The 19,479-nt window shown below is 41.0% G+C and overlaps 1 protein-coding gene across 1 annotated transcript in view; it reads left to right on the top strand.

Annotated features, from left to right (window-relative positions):
* Nucleotides 1–19,479, top strand: part of LOC124612398 (DDB1- and CUL4-associated factor 5) — a 131,711-nt gene that overhangs the window by 45,676 nt on the left and 66,556 nt on the right. Inside the window, exons 3-6 of the mRNA XM_047140579.1 lie at nt 2,099–2,238; nt 2,312–2,441; nt 11,366–11,646; nt 11,725–11,843. Of these exons, the coding sequence (XP_046996535.1) occupies nt 2,099–2,238; nt 2,312–2,441; nt 11,366–11,646; nt 11,725–11,843 (670 nt within the window). The remainder of the gene's footprint in view (nt 1–2,098; nt 2,239–2,311; nt 2,442–11,365; nt 11,647–11,724; nt 11,844–19,479) is intronic.

Genomic DNA, 19,479 nt, shown 5'->3' on the forward strand with positions numbered 1-19,479 from the left:
GTATGTCTGCATTTTATAGTGTGTATACTTTGGTCATCATCAGTTATTTTGCAGTTTAAATAGAAAAACTCGTCTGCTACTTTTAATTCCTCATTTCCTTTATAATTCCTGTGTGATAGCCTGACTTAATTTGCATAAATAACAGAGATCATGAGTTAAGTGCCACAACTAATCAAATTTTTAATGATAAACTTTGCTGCAGTTATTACTCTTGTAAAATATGTTGTGGCCATGTTGATTCCAACTTGAGAATAATTGTCAATAGCCTGTAGAATGAGTTGTCCTAAGGCTGTATTGTTATATGTTGATGGTCACCGTACATTCGTCTCATGCCAAGTGACTGTCTGCTGGTAGGAACTTCGATGTTTGGTGTTCATTGTTAAGTTAATGATCTATAAAAGTTCAAATAATATTTACTACTTTAATAATCTTCGAATAACAAATTAAATTGACGATTTAATGTGAATATTGTAGTACAGCCCTAAACAGTTTAAATAATTTGAAATGTAAGTTTTTCATCAGTGCAAAAAATAAACATTTTACTACCCAGTGAAGGTAACAGATAATAACAATTTTCATCGTTTTTCCTTAGCTGCTTTAAAATTCATGGAGGTATGTTCCGACTGTGCAACTATTTGAAGGCCTCCAATTAGTTGTACAGATGGAACATACCTCGACAAATAATAATAATTTATTGAGATGTTTTATTTGTGAAACTAACAACAGTGTTGATCATTTGCTGCTAGGTGATAAACTGAAGACTTAATGTCAAAAAGTTAATGTAATCCTTGAAAATGGAATTGTAGCCCTAAATGCCTTGCTTGGAAATCAGGAGAAAAAAATATAACAACTGAAGACTGCATATTACTGGTAAAAGTATCCCTACTTGTGCCCTACAGCCATGGAGAGCACATGATGAAATTTCTATTTATAATGAGAAAACAACAAGCAAATGGAATAGTGTGATTTTATACAGTGTGTGTGTGTGTGTGTGTGTGTGTGTGTGTGTGTGTGAGAGAGAGAGAGAGAGAGAGAGAGAGAGAGAGAGAGAGAGAGAGATCTACTGCCTGTATGAGCTTTTGTTTCAAAAACAATAGTTGATACTTTGTTACAGAAGATCAATCTTTTGACAGCTCTCCACAGTAATGTGAAATTTAACTTCAAGTAATATCTTCTCGTAAGCAGCAGTAGCTGCTTCATAGAAGTTTTATTGTCACAGTCACCATAAGTTTTATCATTACAACATTCCATTAATTTTCATTAACCCTTAAGGCTGCACCTGTGATAAAATGCGCCAATCAAAAATAACGTTGTTTTGCTCTATTCCATTGTTGGTTCGCAATTGCGGCCCCATACCAATTCCTTCCTTATTACTTCAGCTAACACAGTGATAAATTGTATTGTCATACATCCAAGTGAGCAGCACTAACATTAAATAAACAGCAAGTTAGGTAAGAAAAAAATTTACAATCCATGCAAGAAAATGATCCAGATTATAAGCTAGCTGCACAATCTCGCAATAAGGCAATTCTCTAGGAGATAAGTGGAAATTAGGTAAGTAGTTGGCTGGGATCTGATGCAGCTGTGTTGTTTAATGTCATTAGCGACAGGTAGCATCTGTCTGTGGCAACAGAATGGTATAACGGAAGTTTATTTCATTATTCTTTAATTAAACAGAGTCTTAGCTCATATTATGTAAGTTTATTTTATCATTGCCTAGTTAAACTAAGATTAAAGTTTGAGTTCACTCATATATGTTTACCTTGGTGCCATAAAGGCTGCTATTCCAAAGAAAGCCGCGCACCCATTCATGCTATGAAAAGCAGTGCTCCCGCTTAATGTTAAATAAAGTTATAATCAGACTTTTCAGTATATTGGTAATGAGCACTTTTTTTTTAGCTGCAGTATTAAGAAACATTGTATGGGTGTGCTTTTTAGCTGTGCAAATGACTGAACGAAAAAGAAAAGAGTATGTTTTGTATAATGATTGCAAAGTTTTTTGAGTGAATGAAACACTTGAATTTTACATTGACTCATTAGTGCCTTAATATGGTGATTTTGATCCATTTCATGTGGTTTTTCTTTTGTATCTTTTTAGTGGTGACCCGCTGGATTTTTTCCTGCATGAACAACCAGTGTATGGACTGTCTATCGATCCTCTAAATGATTATGTATTTGCCAGTGCTTGTGATGATGGGAGGGTCCTCATCTACGACATACGTGAGGCACCAGGCACAGGTATGGAACAATTGGAAGTAACTCATATATTGACGTGAACTAACTCTAGCTGATTCTCACATTTTCATTTCAGAACCATTTTGTCTTGCTCGTTACAATTCTGCTTTTCACGCTGTTATGTTTAATCCTGTGGAGCCACGCATATTGACAACAGCAAATTCAAAAGAAGGTGTTGGTCTTTGGGATGTAAGGAAGCCCTGTCAGTAAGTGAGACTTTGACTTTTTCTACAGTTTGTGATTTTTGTTAAGTTAATTATAAACTTTGTTTTTGAGGCAACCTTGCTGGTAGATACCAATGTCAAATCAAGACATTCACACCATGCTACTGTAAGTATCCATAATCAGATTGATGGTTTGCATAATTGAGAATTCTCAGCAAAACTGAACTTGCTCGCTAAGTCAAGTAAATCTTGGGAAATTGAGACTATGTTGTTGTTGTTGTTGTTGTTGTGGTCTTCAGTCCTGAGACTGGTTTGATGCAGCTCTCCATGCTACTCTATCCTGTGCAAGCTTCTTCATCTCCCAGTACCTACTGCAACCTACATCCTTCTGAATCTGCTTAGTGTATTCATCTCTTGGTCTCCCCCTATGATTTTTACCCTCCACGCTGCCCTCCAATACTAAATTGGTGATCCCTTGATGCCTCAGAACATGTGCTACCAACCGATCCCTTCTTCTGGTCAAGTTGTGCCACAAACTTCTCTTCTCCCCAATCCTATTCAATACTTCCTCATTAGTTATGTGATCTACCTATCTAATCTTCAGCATTCTTCTGTAGCACCACATTTCAACAGCTTCTATTCTCTTCTTGTCCAAACTATTTACCGTCCATGTTTCACTTCCATACATGGCTACACTCCATACAAATACTTTCAGAAAAGACTTCCTGACACTTAAATCTATGCTCGATGTTAACAAATTTCTCTTCTTCAGAAACGCTTTCCTTGCCATTGCCAGTCTACATTTTATATCCTCTCTACTTCGTCCATCATCAGTTATTTTGCTCCCCAAATAGCGAAACTCCTTTACTACTTTAAGTGTCTCATTTCCTAATCTAATACCCTCAGCATCACCCGACTTAACTCAACTACATTCCATTATCCTCGTTTTGCTTTTGTTGATGTTCATCTTGTATCCTCCCTTCAAGACACCATCCATTCCGTTCAACTGCTCTTCCAAGTCCTTTGCTGTCTCTGACAGAATTACAATGTCATCGGCGAACCTCAAAGTTTTTATTTCTTCTCCATGGATTTTAATACCTACTCCAAATTTTTCTTTTGTTTCCTTCACTGCTTGCTCAATATAGAGATTGAATAACATCGGGGAGAGGCTACAGACTATGGACAGTTGAAATGTGATTCTGCTTTGGAAACAATCAGTTGCCGAGTTATATAAGGAAAGATGAAGTTGGGCACTGAAATGTTAAAATTTCAGTTGCTTGATCGCTGTTACCTCTGATACGCTTGCTGACCTCAGGAGTCTTTGTGAACCCATCTGATGTTTTTGTAGAACCTTCTGCAACATATTCTTCTAGAAATGAAACCAAAACTCACTTAATACAATTTTCAACCACCAGAAATACATTAACTGTAGAATCTCCAACCAAACAAGCAGCTGCCTACACCCACAACTTCATGTCCTCTCCAAGCCTTTTCCTAACCGAAACATGTTTCATCAGATTCCACTACCGCTCCATGACCCCTATATGTCCCCTATCTTTGAGAGAGAGAGAGAGAGAGAGAGAGAGAGAGAGAGGAGGAAGAGGGGGTGGGAACTTACACTCTTAATTCATGTACAACTCCTGATTGACAGTTGCAGTTGTCACAACTACACCTCCACATACAGACATACAGCTGTCAGATGAAACCTTCATCAAACTCATATTAACACCACATATTTATATATGGCATCCAAACTGTTCAGTCACATTAAGATGACCACCTGTCAGTAGCCTGAATAGCCACCTTTTGCAGTGCAGTCCATTGCAAGATGTGCAGGAAGAGTGTCAGCGATGTTTCTGAAGGTACCGACAGGGATGCGGAGCCAAGCTGATTCCAGTGCCATGGCCAGCTGTGTTAGGTTTCTCAGTTCACGATCCATGGCATGAACAGCTTGAATGAGGTGGTCCATGGATTTTTGTTTGGGATTAAATTTGGGGAGTCTGGTGGCCTGGAGAGTAGTATAACTCATCTTGGTGCTCTTCAACTATGAAGGTACTTTGAGAGTTGTGTGATGTGTTGCATTTTCCTGCTGGTAGAGGCCACATGCTGAAGCAAAACGAACTGCATGTAGTGGTAGACATGGTCCCCAAGGATAGTTGCATACCTGTTTTTTATCCATTCTGCCTTCCAGAATGATGAGATCACCTAGTAAATGCCATGAAAACATTCTCCAGACCATAACACTTCCTCTTCTCTGTATGTCCATCTTTTCAGAGATGGCTGTGGGACTCAGCTGTTCAGTACAGAATGTCAATCAAACAGCTTTCTGCTGTCTAATTTCCAAACTGTTATTTATTTGGCTACCAGTTTTGGCGATTTACTATGCCATCTTCAGGCCCCTGTGTACAGACAACAATGGTAACAGTACAATACAGATAACAAAAAGGAGGTGATGCAAGTCTTTTATACTATGGTAACACATAACAACATAACAATACCAGACAGTGCAGGAAGTTACATAAAGTTACAGATAAATTGAGGAATAAAATAATAGAATGGTTGCTCACTGTATTAACTTAAACTAGGGAGCAAAATGTATGCATCATATAATTGTAAGAAAGAACCTATTAAATGGAGGTCAATATTGCATGTTATGCGTAGGTAATCATGGTATAATGCTAATGCAACTAGAGTAAAACAACTAGAGTAAAATAATATAGTCTGTACTCATCAGTATTTGATTACATTCTTTTACTCCAGCTGTTTCATGGGCGTTGCGTTAGCTTTATACCATGAATATCTATGCATAACATACAATATTGACCTCCATTTAGTATGTTATTTTTCTTAATTTGTAACATACATGCTTTACTCCCTAGTTTAAGTTAATACTGTGTGCAACTGTTCTCTTATTTTGTTACTTAATTTATCTGTAACTTTATGTAACTTCCTGCACTCTCTGTTATTTTTATGTTATTACATATTACTACTTATATAAGACTTGCACCAACCCCCTTTTTTTTTACTTATTTCGTACAGTTACCATTGTTGTCTGTACACAGCATCCTGGAAATGGTGTAATAAATTGCCGAATCTGGTAGCCAAATAAAATAACAGGTTGGAAATTAGATGGCTGAAAGGTGTTTGATTTGACATACTTACCAATCTGGGCTGGATCTTTCTGATGACTGTTGTAAGGTGTTTGCTTTCATATGTTTCTGCCATACATGACAACAACCATTTGTCTGATGGAGCATAAAATGTGATTCAGGTGTAATGGCCAGCTGTTGCCACACAGTGGGCATCCAGTTGCAGTATTGACATGCAGATTCGGGGATTAACAGCAGTCAGTATGGTTGCATGAACCAGACGCCTGCTGCAGAGGCCCATACACAGCAGTGTGTGCTGAATTACTGTTGAGACACTGTTGGTAGCCTCTAGTTTCATCTGGCCGGTCAGTTGCTCAAGAGTTGTACATCTGTTCGTCCGTGCACTTCACCACAACTGTCATTCATCCCTGTCATCTACAGCCCATGGTGCACCACAGTTTGCTTAGTGCTGGCTTTGGATAGCACAATTTTTCCATGCATGGCAAACTGGCATGGTGCCATTTCAGAAATGCTTACATCCTGGGCCTGAAGCCAGTGATCATGTCATTTTGTACATCGGGCAAATCACTGTTTGTGGGTTAAAACTACCGCACTCGTTTTCTGTATCCTCAACATGCGTTATATACCTTTCCACTGCCAGTGCTTCCACTTGCCATCTAAGGCTGGTTATTACATATTGACGTCGAGCATATGCAGAGGACATTTTAATGTGACTGGACCATATAATATTCTCTCTTTATACACAACTCATGTATAAATTTAATCATAAACTCGTATCTTCCATCTCTTGATGCAACATATGACTATTAAATGTTAATGAAGGATCCATTTTGTGAAAATTACAGCAGGAAATCAGGAACCAGTAACATATTGTAATGGGGAAATAAAATAAAGAAATAAAACAGGAGATTACAGCATTACTGAACTATAACACACAAACTGAGACTCAATTTCTCAAAGAAATTAGAACACTGAGCAGAAATGTAATTTCAAAAGGGACTTTTATTTATATACTTGCCTTTTCCCCATAGCTTCATCCACGTATTCATTCGACACGTGTATTGTATACATCTCCTCCTCTGCACTCTGTGTGTCCAACTTTTCCTCCCCTGTTGCTCTGTCTATCAATTCCACCTCCCTCTCTGTGTCCTCCTCCTCCTCCTCCTCCTCCTCCTCTCCCTCTCCCTCTCCCTCTCCCTCCCTCCCTCCCTCCCCCCTCCCCCACCTCCCCCTCCCCCCTCCGTCGCCCCCCTCTCTCTCTCTCTCTCTCTCTCTCTCTCTCTCTCTCTCTCTCTCTCTCTCTCCTCTCCCCTCCCTCCCCCTCCCTCCTATCTGCGTGACAGGTCTTCTCCCCAGTCTGTCCATCTCCTCCTCTCCACTCTCACTGTCCATTTCATCCTCCCCCTAACCCTTTGTCCATACCATCTCTCCACCTCTGTTACCTGTCTACATCATTATCCTCCCATCTCTGACATCCATATCCTCCCTGACTCTCTCTGTCCACATCATCCTCCCCCATCATGCCCCTCTGTTCTTATCCTCTCTATCCATCATAACCTTCCCCAGCTATATCCATCTGCACATGTTGCCCCTGCAAATCAGGTCAATAATGCTGGCTGGTACTATTCTCGCATCAAACTAGTCGTGCAGAGCAGCCTGCATGCCGGGCACTTGAAAACCATTTTTGCCCCTAATGTAAAAGCTGCCATATAAAACAGGTTGATAAAGTGGCCAGTGCTATTCCAATATATCATGCCTGTCATGTGGATCAGCCTACCCTCGGGCAGTGGAATACATTGTCTTGCCCCAGACAAGTCAATAAGCCAGGCTGATACTACAGAGTCCACCAGAAAAATGTATACACTCTTTGTCCGGCTCTATCGAGATATTGATATTGTTGTTCAATTCGAGTTAAGAGTGTGTTGTAGTATGGTCTTTGGCTCAACAGATGTTAGTTCTTTCATCTCGCTATTGAGAAAACAAGACGAATGGAGCACACTTGACATTCAAGCAAAGAAAATGTGTTGTGAAGTGGTTTTTCAAGTTTGATAATGCCATTGAAGTGTAATGTCTGTGGAGGTGGGAGTTTGAAACAGAACTGCCAACCCGCTTAACAATTAAGTGCATCATTGACAAGTTTGAATTGCATGGAACGATTTGTGATATTCACAAAAGAAGACCAGGAAGACAGTGTACAGCTGCAAGTCATGCTTCGTCGGTTCTTGAGTTGGAAATGTTGATTAATTCGCCACAGAAGCCTGCTACACGATGTACGCGTGAAGTGGGGGTTAGCAGTACAAGTTACGAAGAATTCTGAAAGCTGCAAAGTGAAAAGTTTAAATTCCATGATTACTGCACGCAATTAATGACAATGCTTCTGATCACCGAATGCAATTTTGTGAATGGTATCAGCAAATGGTAACTGATGATGAACAATTTGTAATGAAGGTAGTGTGGAGTAATGGAACTGTGAATCGGCATAACAGTGTGTACTGGGCACCAGAAAATCTGCATGTTTATGTGGTTAAAACAGTCAATCTACCATGGGTCCATGTGTGGTGTGGACTATCATCTAGGGGGCTTAGTAGGACCCTTTTTCTTTGATGCTACTGTCTCTGGAAATGTTACGCCCATCAATTTTGCTAGGTATATGTGTGCTTTATGGAGCTGATGAAGAGGTCTTCTACCAACAGGACGGGGTGCCACCACACCACCACCTAGCTGTACGAGCTTTCCTGAATGACGATTTTCCGGGACATTGGATTGGACGAAGAGGACCCATTGAGTTCCCTCCATAGTTGCCAGATCTAACACCTATGGACCTTTACTTGTGCAGAACTGTGAAAGATAACATCTAGTGATGTAAACCACACACAGTGGAGGAACTTCGCCACTAGATTACGACGACATGTGCAGCGATCTCCACTGTAGCATTGACCGATGTAGTTGCAGCGACCACTTGTCGTTCTGTTACGACGGTGTGGCTGAGCAGTTCTAGGTGCTTCAGTCTGGAACCGCACGACCGCTGCGGTCGCAGGTTCGAATCCTGCCTCAGACGTGGATGTGTGTGATGTCCTTATACTAGTTAGGTTTAAGTAGTTCTAAGTTCTAGTGGACTGATGACCTCAGATGTTAAGTCCCATAGTGCACAGAGCCATTTGAACCAATTGAATCTGTTATGTGTACAGCTGTGAATGATGAACATTTTGAAACCATGTGCTTAACTGAAGGTTGTACAACATGTGTGATCAGTTATTAAATGTAAAATAAACACGTAAGTAATACTTTTGTCCCATAAAGTGTATGTACATTTTTCTGGCGGTCTCTGTATTCCCATACAACATGCCTGTCATGCTAGGTTGCCTGTGTGCCAAGTGTTAAAAAATGCTTTTTGTTGAATCTCCACTCCTATTGGAGCCAGGATGTTATAAAGCTGAAAGTGCTGATACTCATAAAGTTTTCTGTTTGTGTGCCAAATTTTGCTGAAATGGACCCAAGGGCTTAGGAAGAGAACCTGGAGATTATATATAGCCTCTTTCCTGTGATTTCACTTGTGTACGTTTTCAACACATTTCTCAAATTTACTGTTCTCCCTCTCTGTTTTCATATCTTTCTGCCGATGCTGTCTCTCCCTTGTCATCTACTCCTTCCTCTCTTTGTCTCATCATCTTCTCCTACCCTATCCCTTTGTCAATCTCCTCCACCAAATCTCTTTGACAGTTTCTTCTTTCCCCTCCCTCTGTCATTATCCTCCTCACTTCTCTTCCTGTCCACTGTCCACCCATCCCCCCTCCCCCCCCTCATTGTCCATCCAATACCCCTACCCCCTGTCAATTGCCTCCCACCCCTCTCCCTATGTCCATCTCCTCTTGTCCCCATATGTCTCTCCCTCCCCTTCTTATCCTCTTTTTTTCTGTGCATCCTGTCCTGCCCCCTCTCCCTCTCCATTCCCTGCTGTACCCCGCCCTCCAATCTACTCCTCCCCCTCTATACATCCATCTCACCCTCCACCCTCTCTCTTTTTGTCACCAATTTCCTCAATCCCTCTGTCCATCTCCTGCTCCCACATTTCACTCAGTACATCCTTTCCCCCCACATGTCTCAGTCCATCTCCACACTTTTAAGAGGTTTCCAGTTTACTCCAGATTTATTGTTGCAACAGTGTGTGTGGAGTACATGTAATGATTATATTTGCAGATCAATAGCACAACCAGTTCTGAGGAACCAGGTATTAACTCATGCTGACACTATCATTGATAGCCTCCACATGTGACAATATAGGCAATGACTCTGGCATCCAGTTGATCATACAGATAGCGATCACTGTCCTGGAATACACTATGCCATTACTGCTTGACCTATTGTTCTGTAATAATTATTGGTTGGCGAGATGCATGAGTCACTTCTCATCCCATCTTATCACACACTTGCTCGATTGGGGACAAGTTTGGAGATTGTGCAGGCCAGGGAAGTTGCTGCAAGTCTTTTAGAACGTGTTGAGTTTCACCAGCATTATCTTGTTGGAACAACATGTCACCTTCCTATTGCTAGAATGACAAAAGAATGGGTCTGACAATATTCTGCATGTACCGAGTGCTGATTAGCAACCCCTTCAGAAAAACCAAAGTTGAATGAGAATTGTAGCTTATCTCACCCCAGGCCATAAGTCTTACAGTGGGACCAGTGTATCTTGGATGAAAGCACTTTATGAGAAAGCTCTCATCAGGTCTGTGCCGTACACACAAACAACCATCCCTTGCGCACAGGCAGAATCTGCTTTCAATGCTGAAGACCACCACATGCCACCCCTTCTCGTAAGTAACCCTTCTTGGTTAATATCTATGCACCATGCCCAGTCTCGAAGGTAACTGATACTAACGGCCCTTACAGTTTGTATTTAAAGCAAACCTGTTTTGCATCCTCATAGTGGTGGTACTAGTGTCACTCTTATGCAATTGTTGTGACATTTGTGTAGAGATTATCTTCCAGATATAGAAACACACCTACCAACTTTCATTTCATTTTGATATATAGGGCAGCTAAACATAATGTTCAACCTCAGAACGATTAGGAATTTCAACTCATTAATGAATGTTGTCACTTATCACATCACGGCTCAAAACCAACGGGGGGATATCAACGGCTAACGTTGACTCGAGATTGGCAGGGTCGCATTGGGCACAGGAAGCTTTGAGAAAAGTTGTGCAGTGCATTGGGGCATGCCAGTGGCAGTGTACAAGTATGTTAAAAACCATGTCAGGCACTGTATCCTTTTTGTTAACTCACCAACAAACAATACAGGGACATACTGTCTGATGTTGTGTGACCTGTTGTTCACCTCCAGCACCTCATTGGCATTTTGTATCTTCATCAAGATGATTCACTGCCTCATCACAATCAAATTTTATCAGAAAAGTATGAGGAACATTCAGCTGGCATCACATTCTTGTGTATCCTTACAGGTTACCTGGCCTTAGTCCTGTTGAGCACATCTTGAACACTGCAAATGAAAAGTGTATATCTTGGATGTAGGTCCAGCCAATCTACATGACACATGTTTGGCAGTTGAGTAGTCATAGCTTTTAGATCAAGATGAATCTCAATTTGGAGTGTCATGTGGTTCATGTCATGACCTATAGTTGCTATTGTCAGAGCCAAAGGGGATGCTGCGTGCTGTCTCCATTAGAACTTGTATGTATAGTAGGGAAAGGTTTGCTGCCCATCTTAAAAGTGTAGTGAATGTGCTGAATGGATGAAGCATTATGTCCTGGAAAACATTTTTATGTTATGAACAAGTTCAGTGCAGTTTAATTTATCTTGCATGCATGCTTAATTTGTTATTTTGTTTCTTTTTAGGATTCTGATGCGGTTTGGTGGAAATAATCCATCACAGAGTTGTATGAGTGTTCGTTTCAATCAGGCTGGTACACAGATATTGGCTCTGAGACGCAGATTACCTCCAGTATTGTATTCAGTGCATTCTTCGGTTCACATATGCCAGTTTGATCATCCTGGCTATTATAATTCATGCACTATGAAGAGCTGTAGTTTTGCAGGAGATGATGATCAATATGTTCTGTCAGGTTCTGATGATTTTAATTTGTATATGTGGAAAATTCCATCAACAGCTGAGGAAGGTATTGTGAAATACTTATTTTGTCCTTACTGTATTTTTGTTTAGATTAGTCTTCTAATACTTTTGTACCTACTTTCAGATCAGTGGGTTGATACTGCACATATGATTCTCCACGGACACAGATCAATTGTAAATCAAGTACGTTTTCATCCCACAAACTGTATAATAGCTTCTTCGGGTGTTGAGAAACTAATAAAGGTAAGAATCTACAATGTCAGGTTAAACAGGTTAGGAATTCTTGTAGTGGTAGGAGAAACTGATTCATAATAAGTGAAATCAGATTAAAGGTAACCGTGTTCTATTCTTATTGCATGAAATTAATAAAATGGCTTTCACACTCTGTTTGGCATTTTGTGGCAGAACAGGGAGTCAGTTAGATTTATACTATTTTTAAGCTACATTAAGTTAACTGTTTGTTTATCACTCAATTTGGATAGGTAATTTTAAATCATTTAACGATATTTGTTCAATTGGTGTAACATCCTTACATTTATGTTAAAAGACATCTTGCTGTGTGCAAACAGGGTTTGCTGTACCACTATTCGGGTGTATAGATCATCATGAGTTGTTTGTGATACAGAGTAAAAACAAACAAAGGTGTACATAATGATGCCTATAACATAAGAACGTGTTGTACAAATTACAGCAGAAATATAAGGTTCTTATGTGTACATGTATCAAATGATGTGTGTGTGTGTGAAGAATAAAATCTTTGAGGTTAAAATTGATGTGGATATAGAAAACGTAGAACACCGTGGACATTTAAAATCTTGATTATAACAATGTCAGTGTGATCAGTCGGGTCCATATCTGTCATACCTCTTTGGTTCATAGGTTGTCATGTGTACATATTATAACTGTCAGATGCTAAACAGTCTCATTTCATGGTCGGTCATGTTGAACATTGGTACGGGATGAAAACATGGAATTGACGATCAGGGAAAAGGGTCTAACATTACAGATGCTTTTCGAAATCTGCCTTTGTGAAATCTTATCTAAATAAAACTGTGGCATACGCATCTGGTATATAGTGAATATTGCATGTAGAGAGATGTTATATAAAGGTAGAATGAGAAAATTGATGTAAACTGTTCTGAACAACTTACTGGATGTAACGTAATAAAATTTGTGTCTACTATACATCAAGATTATCAAGTTGGACCTGGATCTAAGGATGCTCTAACACAGGAATCCTGCACGTGTGCGGTGCACTTGCACGTGTGCGGGTAACAGGTGTTATGCATGCACACAGGGCCAAGCTGGCCACCCGCTTCTCTTCTCTCCCCACCATACCGTCTCTCCGCTCTTTCCTCTGTAATGATTTTGTTTACTAGCTTGCTTTATTGATTGAAGGAATAAGGTTAGTAGGAGTGCTCAAAAGAAATCATAGTTTGAAAGAGCACCTGTTACCTACAATACGTTTTATTTAATTATCACAGGTGGAGTTTACAATACGTTTAATGTCCGGAACAAAATTTCTACATACAGACAAACGCAAACATTTTCATCACCGATGTTTGCTCTTAACAGAGACTCATTAATTTTCATAACAGAAAAAATCTCTCACAAACGTATGTCTAGCCAAACATTAACATTATCTTTGCGGCTTCACAATGGAGAAGAGGAAACTCTTGCTGTGGAAAGTTGTGATAAAAGTCTGTTACACGTCTTGCGAAAGGAACTTGTCTCTCAGACGAGAATTACACTGTAAATCTATTAATTCCATTTGCAAATTGGGATGAATATCATCTACAGAAACAGCAAATGGTCTCGAGAACCACTCAAAGCTTGGGATAGATATAATATATCCCCAAATCACTTGAGAAATTCCTCTTTTATTGCACTAAGTACGGAAACATATTCTTTGCAATTCTGTTCTCGCACAGACAGAGTAGGGAAATGCACTGCGATCCCTGATGAGAGCTGTCATCCCCACAGTGCCAGCTTGCTAGTGAAAGCTAGCACCTTTTCAGCCATTTCACAAATTAGCTGATTTTCTCCTTGCAAACTTGTGTTCAATGCTTTCATGTGTCCGGTAATGTCCACTAAAAATGCAAGGTTGGCAACCCACTCTGAAACTTCTAACTTAGGATAATATCTTCCTTTGTCCTTTAAAAACTGATTTATTGGTATTCTCAGCTCAAAAAATCTTTTGAGTACATTACCGCAACTAAGCCAGCGGACTTCACTGTGGGATGGTATGTCACAGTATTGTTCCCCAATTTCAGCTAAATATGTGTGAAACTGTCTGTGTGTAAGCCTTTGGGATCTCAAATAATTAACTGCCCAAATAACCACTTGCATGACATCCCCCAATTTTGCTGCTTTTGCACAGAGTACTTATTGGTGCAAAATGCAGTGGATGCTGTACAATGATTCTTCTGTACGCTGTAGGTTTTTTCTTAGTAATCCAACAAATCCCATTTGTTCCCTTTTCATTGCAGGTGCTCCATCTGTTGTCACTGACAACAAACGTTCCCAGTTTAAGCCAGCTGAATCGACAGCTTCTTCAATGGCTTTTAGGATGTCCGCACCAGTGGTCGTGCTTTTTAAAGATATCATATCTAAAAAATCCTCTGTTATGTGCAGAGCAGTGTCTGCGCCGTGGACATAACTCGCTAATAGTGTGGTGTCTGAAATATCTGTGGACTCATTAAGTGCAATGGAAAGTGCAATAAGCTCCTGCCCTGCATTCCTTAATTGACGGTAAACATCACCTGCCATGGCACTTAGACAACGACTTACACTCCCCCGAGAAAGAGTGGTAGCTCGAAACCGATTTGCATTCAGTGGGCAAAGTAAATCAGCAGTGTCATTGATGCACTCCTTTGTAAACTCACTTTCAGCGATTGGTTTTCCAGCTCTCGCTATATTAAGCGCAATCTTAGAACTTGCGCGTACCGCTGGGCTATCATTGTTGTTGTCCTGAAAAATTGAAAACAGTGCTCCATAAAATGTTAAATCAGTTAGATGAGAGACATGACGAAACAAAGTCGCAGATCTCTCCGTCACAACAGCAACTTACGTCAGATTCATCTAGTATCGTCAGATAACTCTTCTTAAGCTCAGTCAATTTCCCCTTCCGTTGAGAATCCGACAATAAATTGTACCCATCCTTGTGAAATTTATTATAAAAGGCGTTCAATACTTAACTTCTGCTGACTAGCGAGAATACTACCACATATTAAACATTTCGCATTTTCACGTTTTTGCACAAAGTAGAAATGATTCTCCCTTTCCTTTTTAAAAGATAGCAAATCTCCACTTCTCCGTTTCCTTCATTCACTCTGCCTTTTCTGCAGCTTAGCCTGGTATTACACTGCCGCAACCTGCCGGTTGTTGCCAGTTGCCACTGCCCCGGTTGACGATTGCACGTGAGCAGCGCACGTGCAGTGCTGTGCGCTCATGAGCCGCGTGCAACGTTTGCCCGCCCCTGCTCTAATATATCTTGTCTAAGTTTAGTTAATATTACACGCAGGGAAATGGAGAAAATTCTAATCTGAACTTATTTGGTTAAAACATTGTTAATGTTTGGTATATACATCTTATTTCTTATCTTTGTCTCTTTGTTAAGGACTTTATCTGGGTATTTTGTCATAAGAGTGTATATATCTATTTCTTCTAGGTTATTAAATAACCTACCTTTGTCTTCCTTGCAAAGAGTGGTGATGGTTTTTAATGGTGGTGTTAATGGAATTCTTGCACTCTCTTAAATGAGCACAAAATGCTGAGGGATTGGATTCAGTTCAAAGTTCCTCCCAGTTTATCTAACATAAAACTTGTAATAGTCACAACTTATTATTTTATATACTCCGGACATGTTACATGTGTGACTCTTATGTACATTGCGTATAAATGGTCCTGAAGCCAATACACAGCCTAGTCTCTCAATACAAATGACTTACATGCAATGTGACCCTACTATGGAAAAACAATAACCATTTGTTTTTGTTCATTCCTTTCTAATGTGACCTTATCTGTATTTCTATAAAGCACAGTCAAATGAAAGTGGTACAAACTTACTATTTGGTGATTTCATCTCAAATCATACAGGTCAAGAATGGAAGTGTCACATTACAATTTCAAAGTTTGCTGATACATTTTAAGTTTCACATGATACCTCTCCAAAACTACAATATTTTGATTTTCTGATGATTTATTGCGGCCGGCGTGGCCGAGCGATTCTAGGCGCTTCAGTCTGGAACCGCGTGACCACTGCAGTCGCAGGTTCGAATCCTGCCTCGGGCATGGATGTGAGTGATGTCCTTAGGTTTGTTAGGTTTAAGTAGTTCTAAGTTCTAGGTGACTGATGACCTCAGATGTTAAGTCCCATAGTGCTCAGAGTCATTTGAGCTATTTTTGATGATTTATTAACTCACTACAGACCTCTCTAAATGGGAGTATTAGTGAAAATGTAGCAACAAAAGGGAAAATTGAAAAATTGTAATAAAGAAACCCAAAGTGATAGAGATATGAATTTATTTTCAATAAACTTTGTTCACAATACTGTGATACATGATTAATACATGCACACTGTCTGGCCCTTTGCCAATTCTCACGGAAGCTCTGAGGGGTAATGGCCGTTGGTAAGAGGTCATTTATACTCCACAAGTTTGATAATGGAGAATTAATGGTATAGGCAAACATTAACAGAGCTGGCGTCATGTCAGTTGCCTCGTGTTTGGCGATATTAAACAACTGATTGAGCCAGGGCAAGGTGACATCCCATGTACCAGGTGACCGGGCATGGTAGATGGTTAGGGCTGTTTTCAAATTCCAATTACCTGTTTCGGCAAATGACGCCTTAGGATAATAAGGCGTGGTGGTAATATGTCTAATACCCTGATGGAAACAGAAGGCCTTATACACACGAGTCAGAAAGACAGGTGAATTGTCGCTTACCAATGATTTCGGTGGTCCGAACCAGGATGTGACCTTCCACAATTGCAGTGACCCTCAGGTAGGAAGCAGCTATGTAAACCTGGAGAAAGCATCCACGACAACCAAGATGTAACGATTGCTTTTCTTTGTCCGGGGCAATGGTCCAACATAGTCGATAAAAACTTTGAGGGGATACTGCTCCCTCTGTGAGTGTAGAAGCCCACGAGAGACCCTGGAATCAGGGTTCACCCTTTTGCAGAGATCACACTGTCCAACCAGTCATCGCCTAATGTAGCGATAAAGAGAGGGCCACACGAAATGTTCGTGGATCCTGGCCAAGGTCTTATACAGCCCCAAATGGCTGCCAAGAATCGTGATAATACTGGAAGACCATCAGTACTAACTCAATTGGCAACCACACCCTTGATCGTCACTACCCTGCTTACACAGTACCACTTGTTGGAGGCAATAACCCAGCACCGAAACCCCAGCCATGACCCTATCTCGAATCGGACCACAACATGGTTCCTGCATCTGCTTCTCCTTAAGCCCACCAAACAGGTTAGGAAAGTCGGACAAAATCGTCCCAACACTAATGTCCTGTTTGCCTTGCTCCTGACCTTCCTGGGAGTCGGGTGTAATCATATGACTCAGACCATTGGCAATTGCATTATCTGAGCCTTTAATATGTCTGACTTGAAAATGAAAAGCAGATATACGGACTGCCCAACGTGCAATTCGGCCAGTCTTCCTTGGCCTAGCCAAGATCCAACTTAATGCTTGGTTGTTCGTGTCTGTCTCTTAATACAAATTCTTTATGTTCCAAGTAGAAACAAAACTTTTCCAAGTCAAAAACAATGGTGAGAGCCTCTAATTCATATACAGAATAGTTGGATTCAGGAGTAGTCAGTCGCTGTGAGGCATAAGCTAGAGGTCGCCTCTCCCCTTCATGTTCTTGAAGTAAAACTGCTGCTACCCCAGTATGACAGGTGCCAGTGTGTATTGCAAACGTACTATTAGTCCGGCACAGCTATCAACGGGGGATTAGTAATTGCAGTTTTAATCTGTGCGAAGACACTCTGCTGATTTTTCTCCCCATACGAAATCGCTATTCTTCTTCTGAAGATCATTAAGGGGGGCTGCAAGATGGGTGAAATTGGCAATGAATGTATGGAAGAAATTTGCAATGCCAATGAAGTGAGCGACATCTTTCTTATTCTGGGGAGGGGGAAAACCCCGTAAGGCCTTAGTTCTATCCTGGTCGATGCTTACGCCTTTTGCAGATACCAGCTGGCCTAAGAAAGCAATCTGTTGTTTACACAAGGTGATCTTAGATGGTTTGACAGTGAGGCCAGCCGAACGCAACCTTAGGAAAATCTGCTCCAGGTGAACAAGGTGTTCCTCAAAGGTGCGACTGTAGATAACTACATCATGTAAATAGTTGTAGAGACAGATGAACTTCAAGTCCCCTAAGACCACATCCAACAAACGGGACAACACAGCCGCACCAATGGCCAACCCAAAAGGGACCCGGGTGAACTCAAATAAATTCCAACCTGCAAAACACTGTCATAGGCTTGGATGACTCTGCAAGGAGAATCTGGTAAGATGCCTGATTGAGATCTAAGATGGTGAACACATTAGCACCTGCAAACCAGGTAAAGCAATTGTGCAAATCGGGCAAGGGAGCTGACTCCAACACCGCCTTTTTGTTAAGCCTCCGGTAATCAACCATCCTACAAAAATCACTACCCTGGTCTTTGGGCACTAGAAATGCAGGCGAAGCATAGGGCGAAGTTGATGGTCTAATCACCCTCTCTTGTAGCATCTTATCGATTTTGGCTCTCAAAATCTTCATCTTGAGTGGAGACAGCCTATAAAGGGCCTGACAGACGGGCACACTATCAGTTAATTGGATGACATACTTAAGAATTTCTGTCTTCCCCAACTTATCCGATAAGGCCTCAGGATAGCGCTCCAAGATCTGGTTGAGAGCCTGCACTTGATGTGCTGTAAGACTACCCGTGCCAACCTGCACATTGCACACATAGCTCACATTCCCTGCACAAGACTGCTGGCACAAACACAAAGAGAGATGGTGGTGAGGCAAAAACTTAAAATAAAAGACACTCCCAGCATAATCGAATACCAAACCCACATGCTGGATGAAATCTCACCTGAGCAACAAAGGGACCCTCAAATTCTTAGCTACAAAAAATCTATGAGGCCATGAGAATTTATCGACGTGCAACCACCGCCGCACCTCCCCTACTAGAGGTAACTCTCTGCTATCGGTGACCCGACATCTCTGAGTCAGAGACTGCGGAGACGAAAACCTGCACAAATGTCTATATTTTATGTACCAGTCGTAATCAACTAAGGATATGGAACTACCCAAATCCAGCAATGCACACACTGATTCCTTCCTACCCTAGCACAGACAAAAGGGAGTGCCGGAACATGCGTTGCCTGAATGGCCTTACAGTTCACTGGCCAGTTAGTAAACTTACCCCCTTTTCCAATCCTCTAGCATGGCAACGATAGCAGTGCCGAACTAATGAATTAGAACTGGTGTAGAGTTACTACACGTTGGTGCCTCAGATATTACTCTCCCTTGTGCGGTGGACCACTGTTCATCCGCCCAAGAAATAGCATGAATAGAATCAACCAAATGTTGAAACTGTTCCATACAGCAAAGGCACTGTACGAGGTTCAACCTGATGCGATCCTGTACCTGCATGCCTTTCAACATATGTTCAATACAGTCAAGGTCAGACACATGCATATCCAACCCCACTAACCCTCTCAAAAAACTGCGTTAAGGCTATCATGCTACTAAGCACATCCTTAGCCATCGGATATACTAATGCTAATACGACAGACTGTGGAACGTGCAGTGCGTCAGCGTGAATCTGGAGACGGACTAACAACCACAGGAAGTATTGAATCTGGC

The sequence above is a fragment of the Schistocerca americana genome, chromosome 4, assembly GCF_021461395.2.
Source record: "Schistocerca americana isolate TAMUIC-IGC-003095 chromosome 4, iqSchAmer2.1, whole genome shotgun sequence".
In the NCBI taxonomy this organism is placed as follows: Eukaryota; Metazoa; Arthropoda; class Insecta; order Orthoptera; family Acrididae; genus Schistocerca; species Schistocerca americana.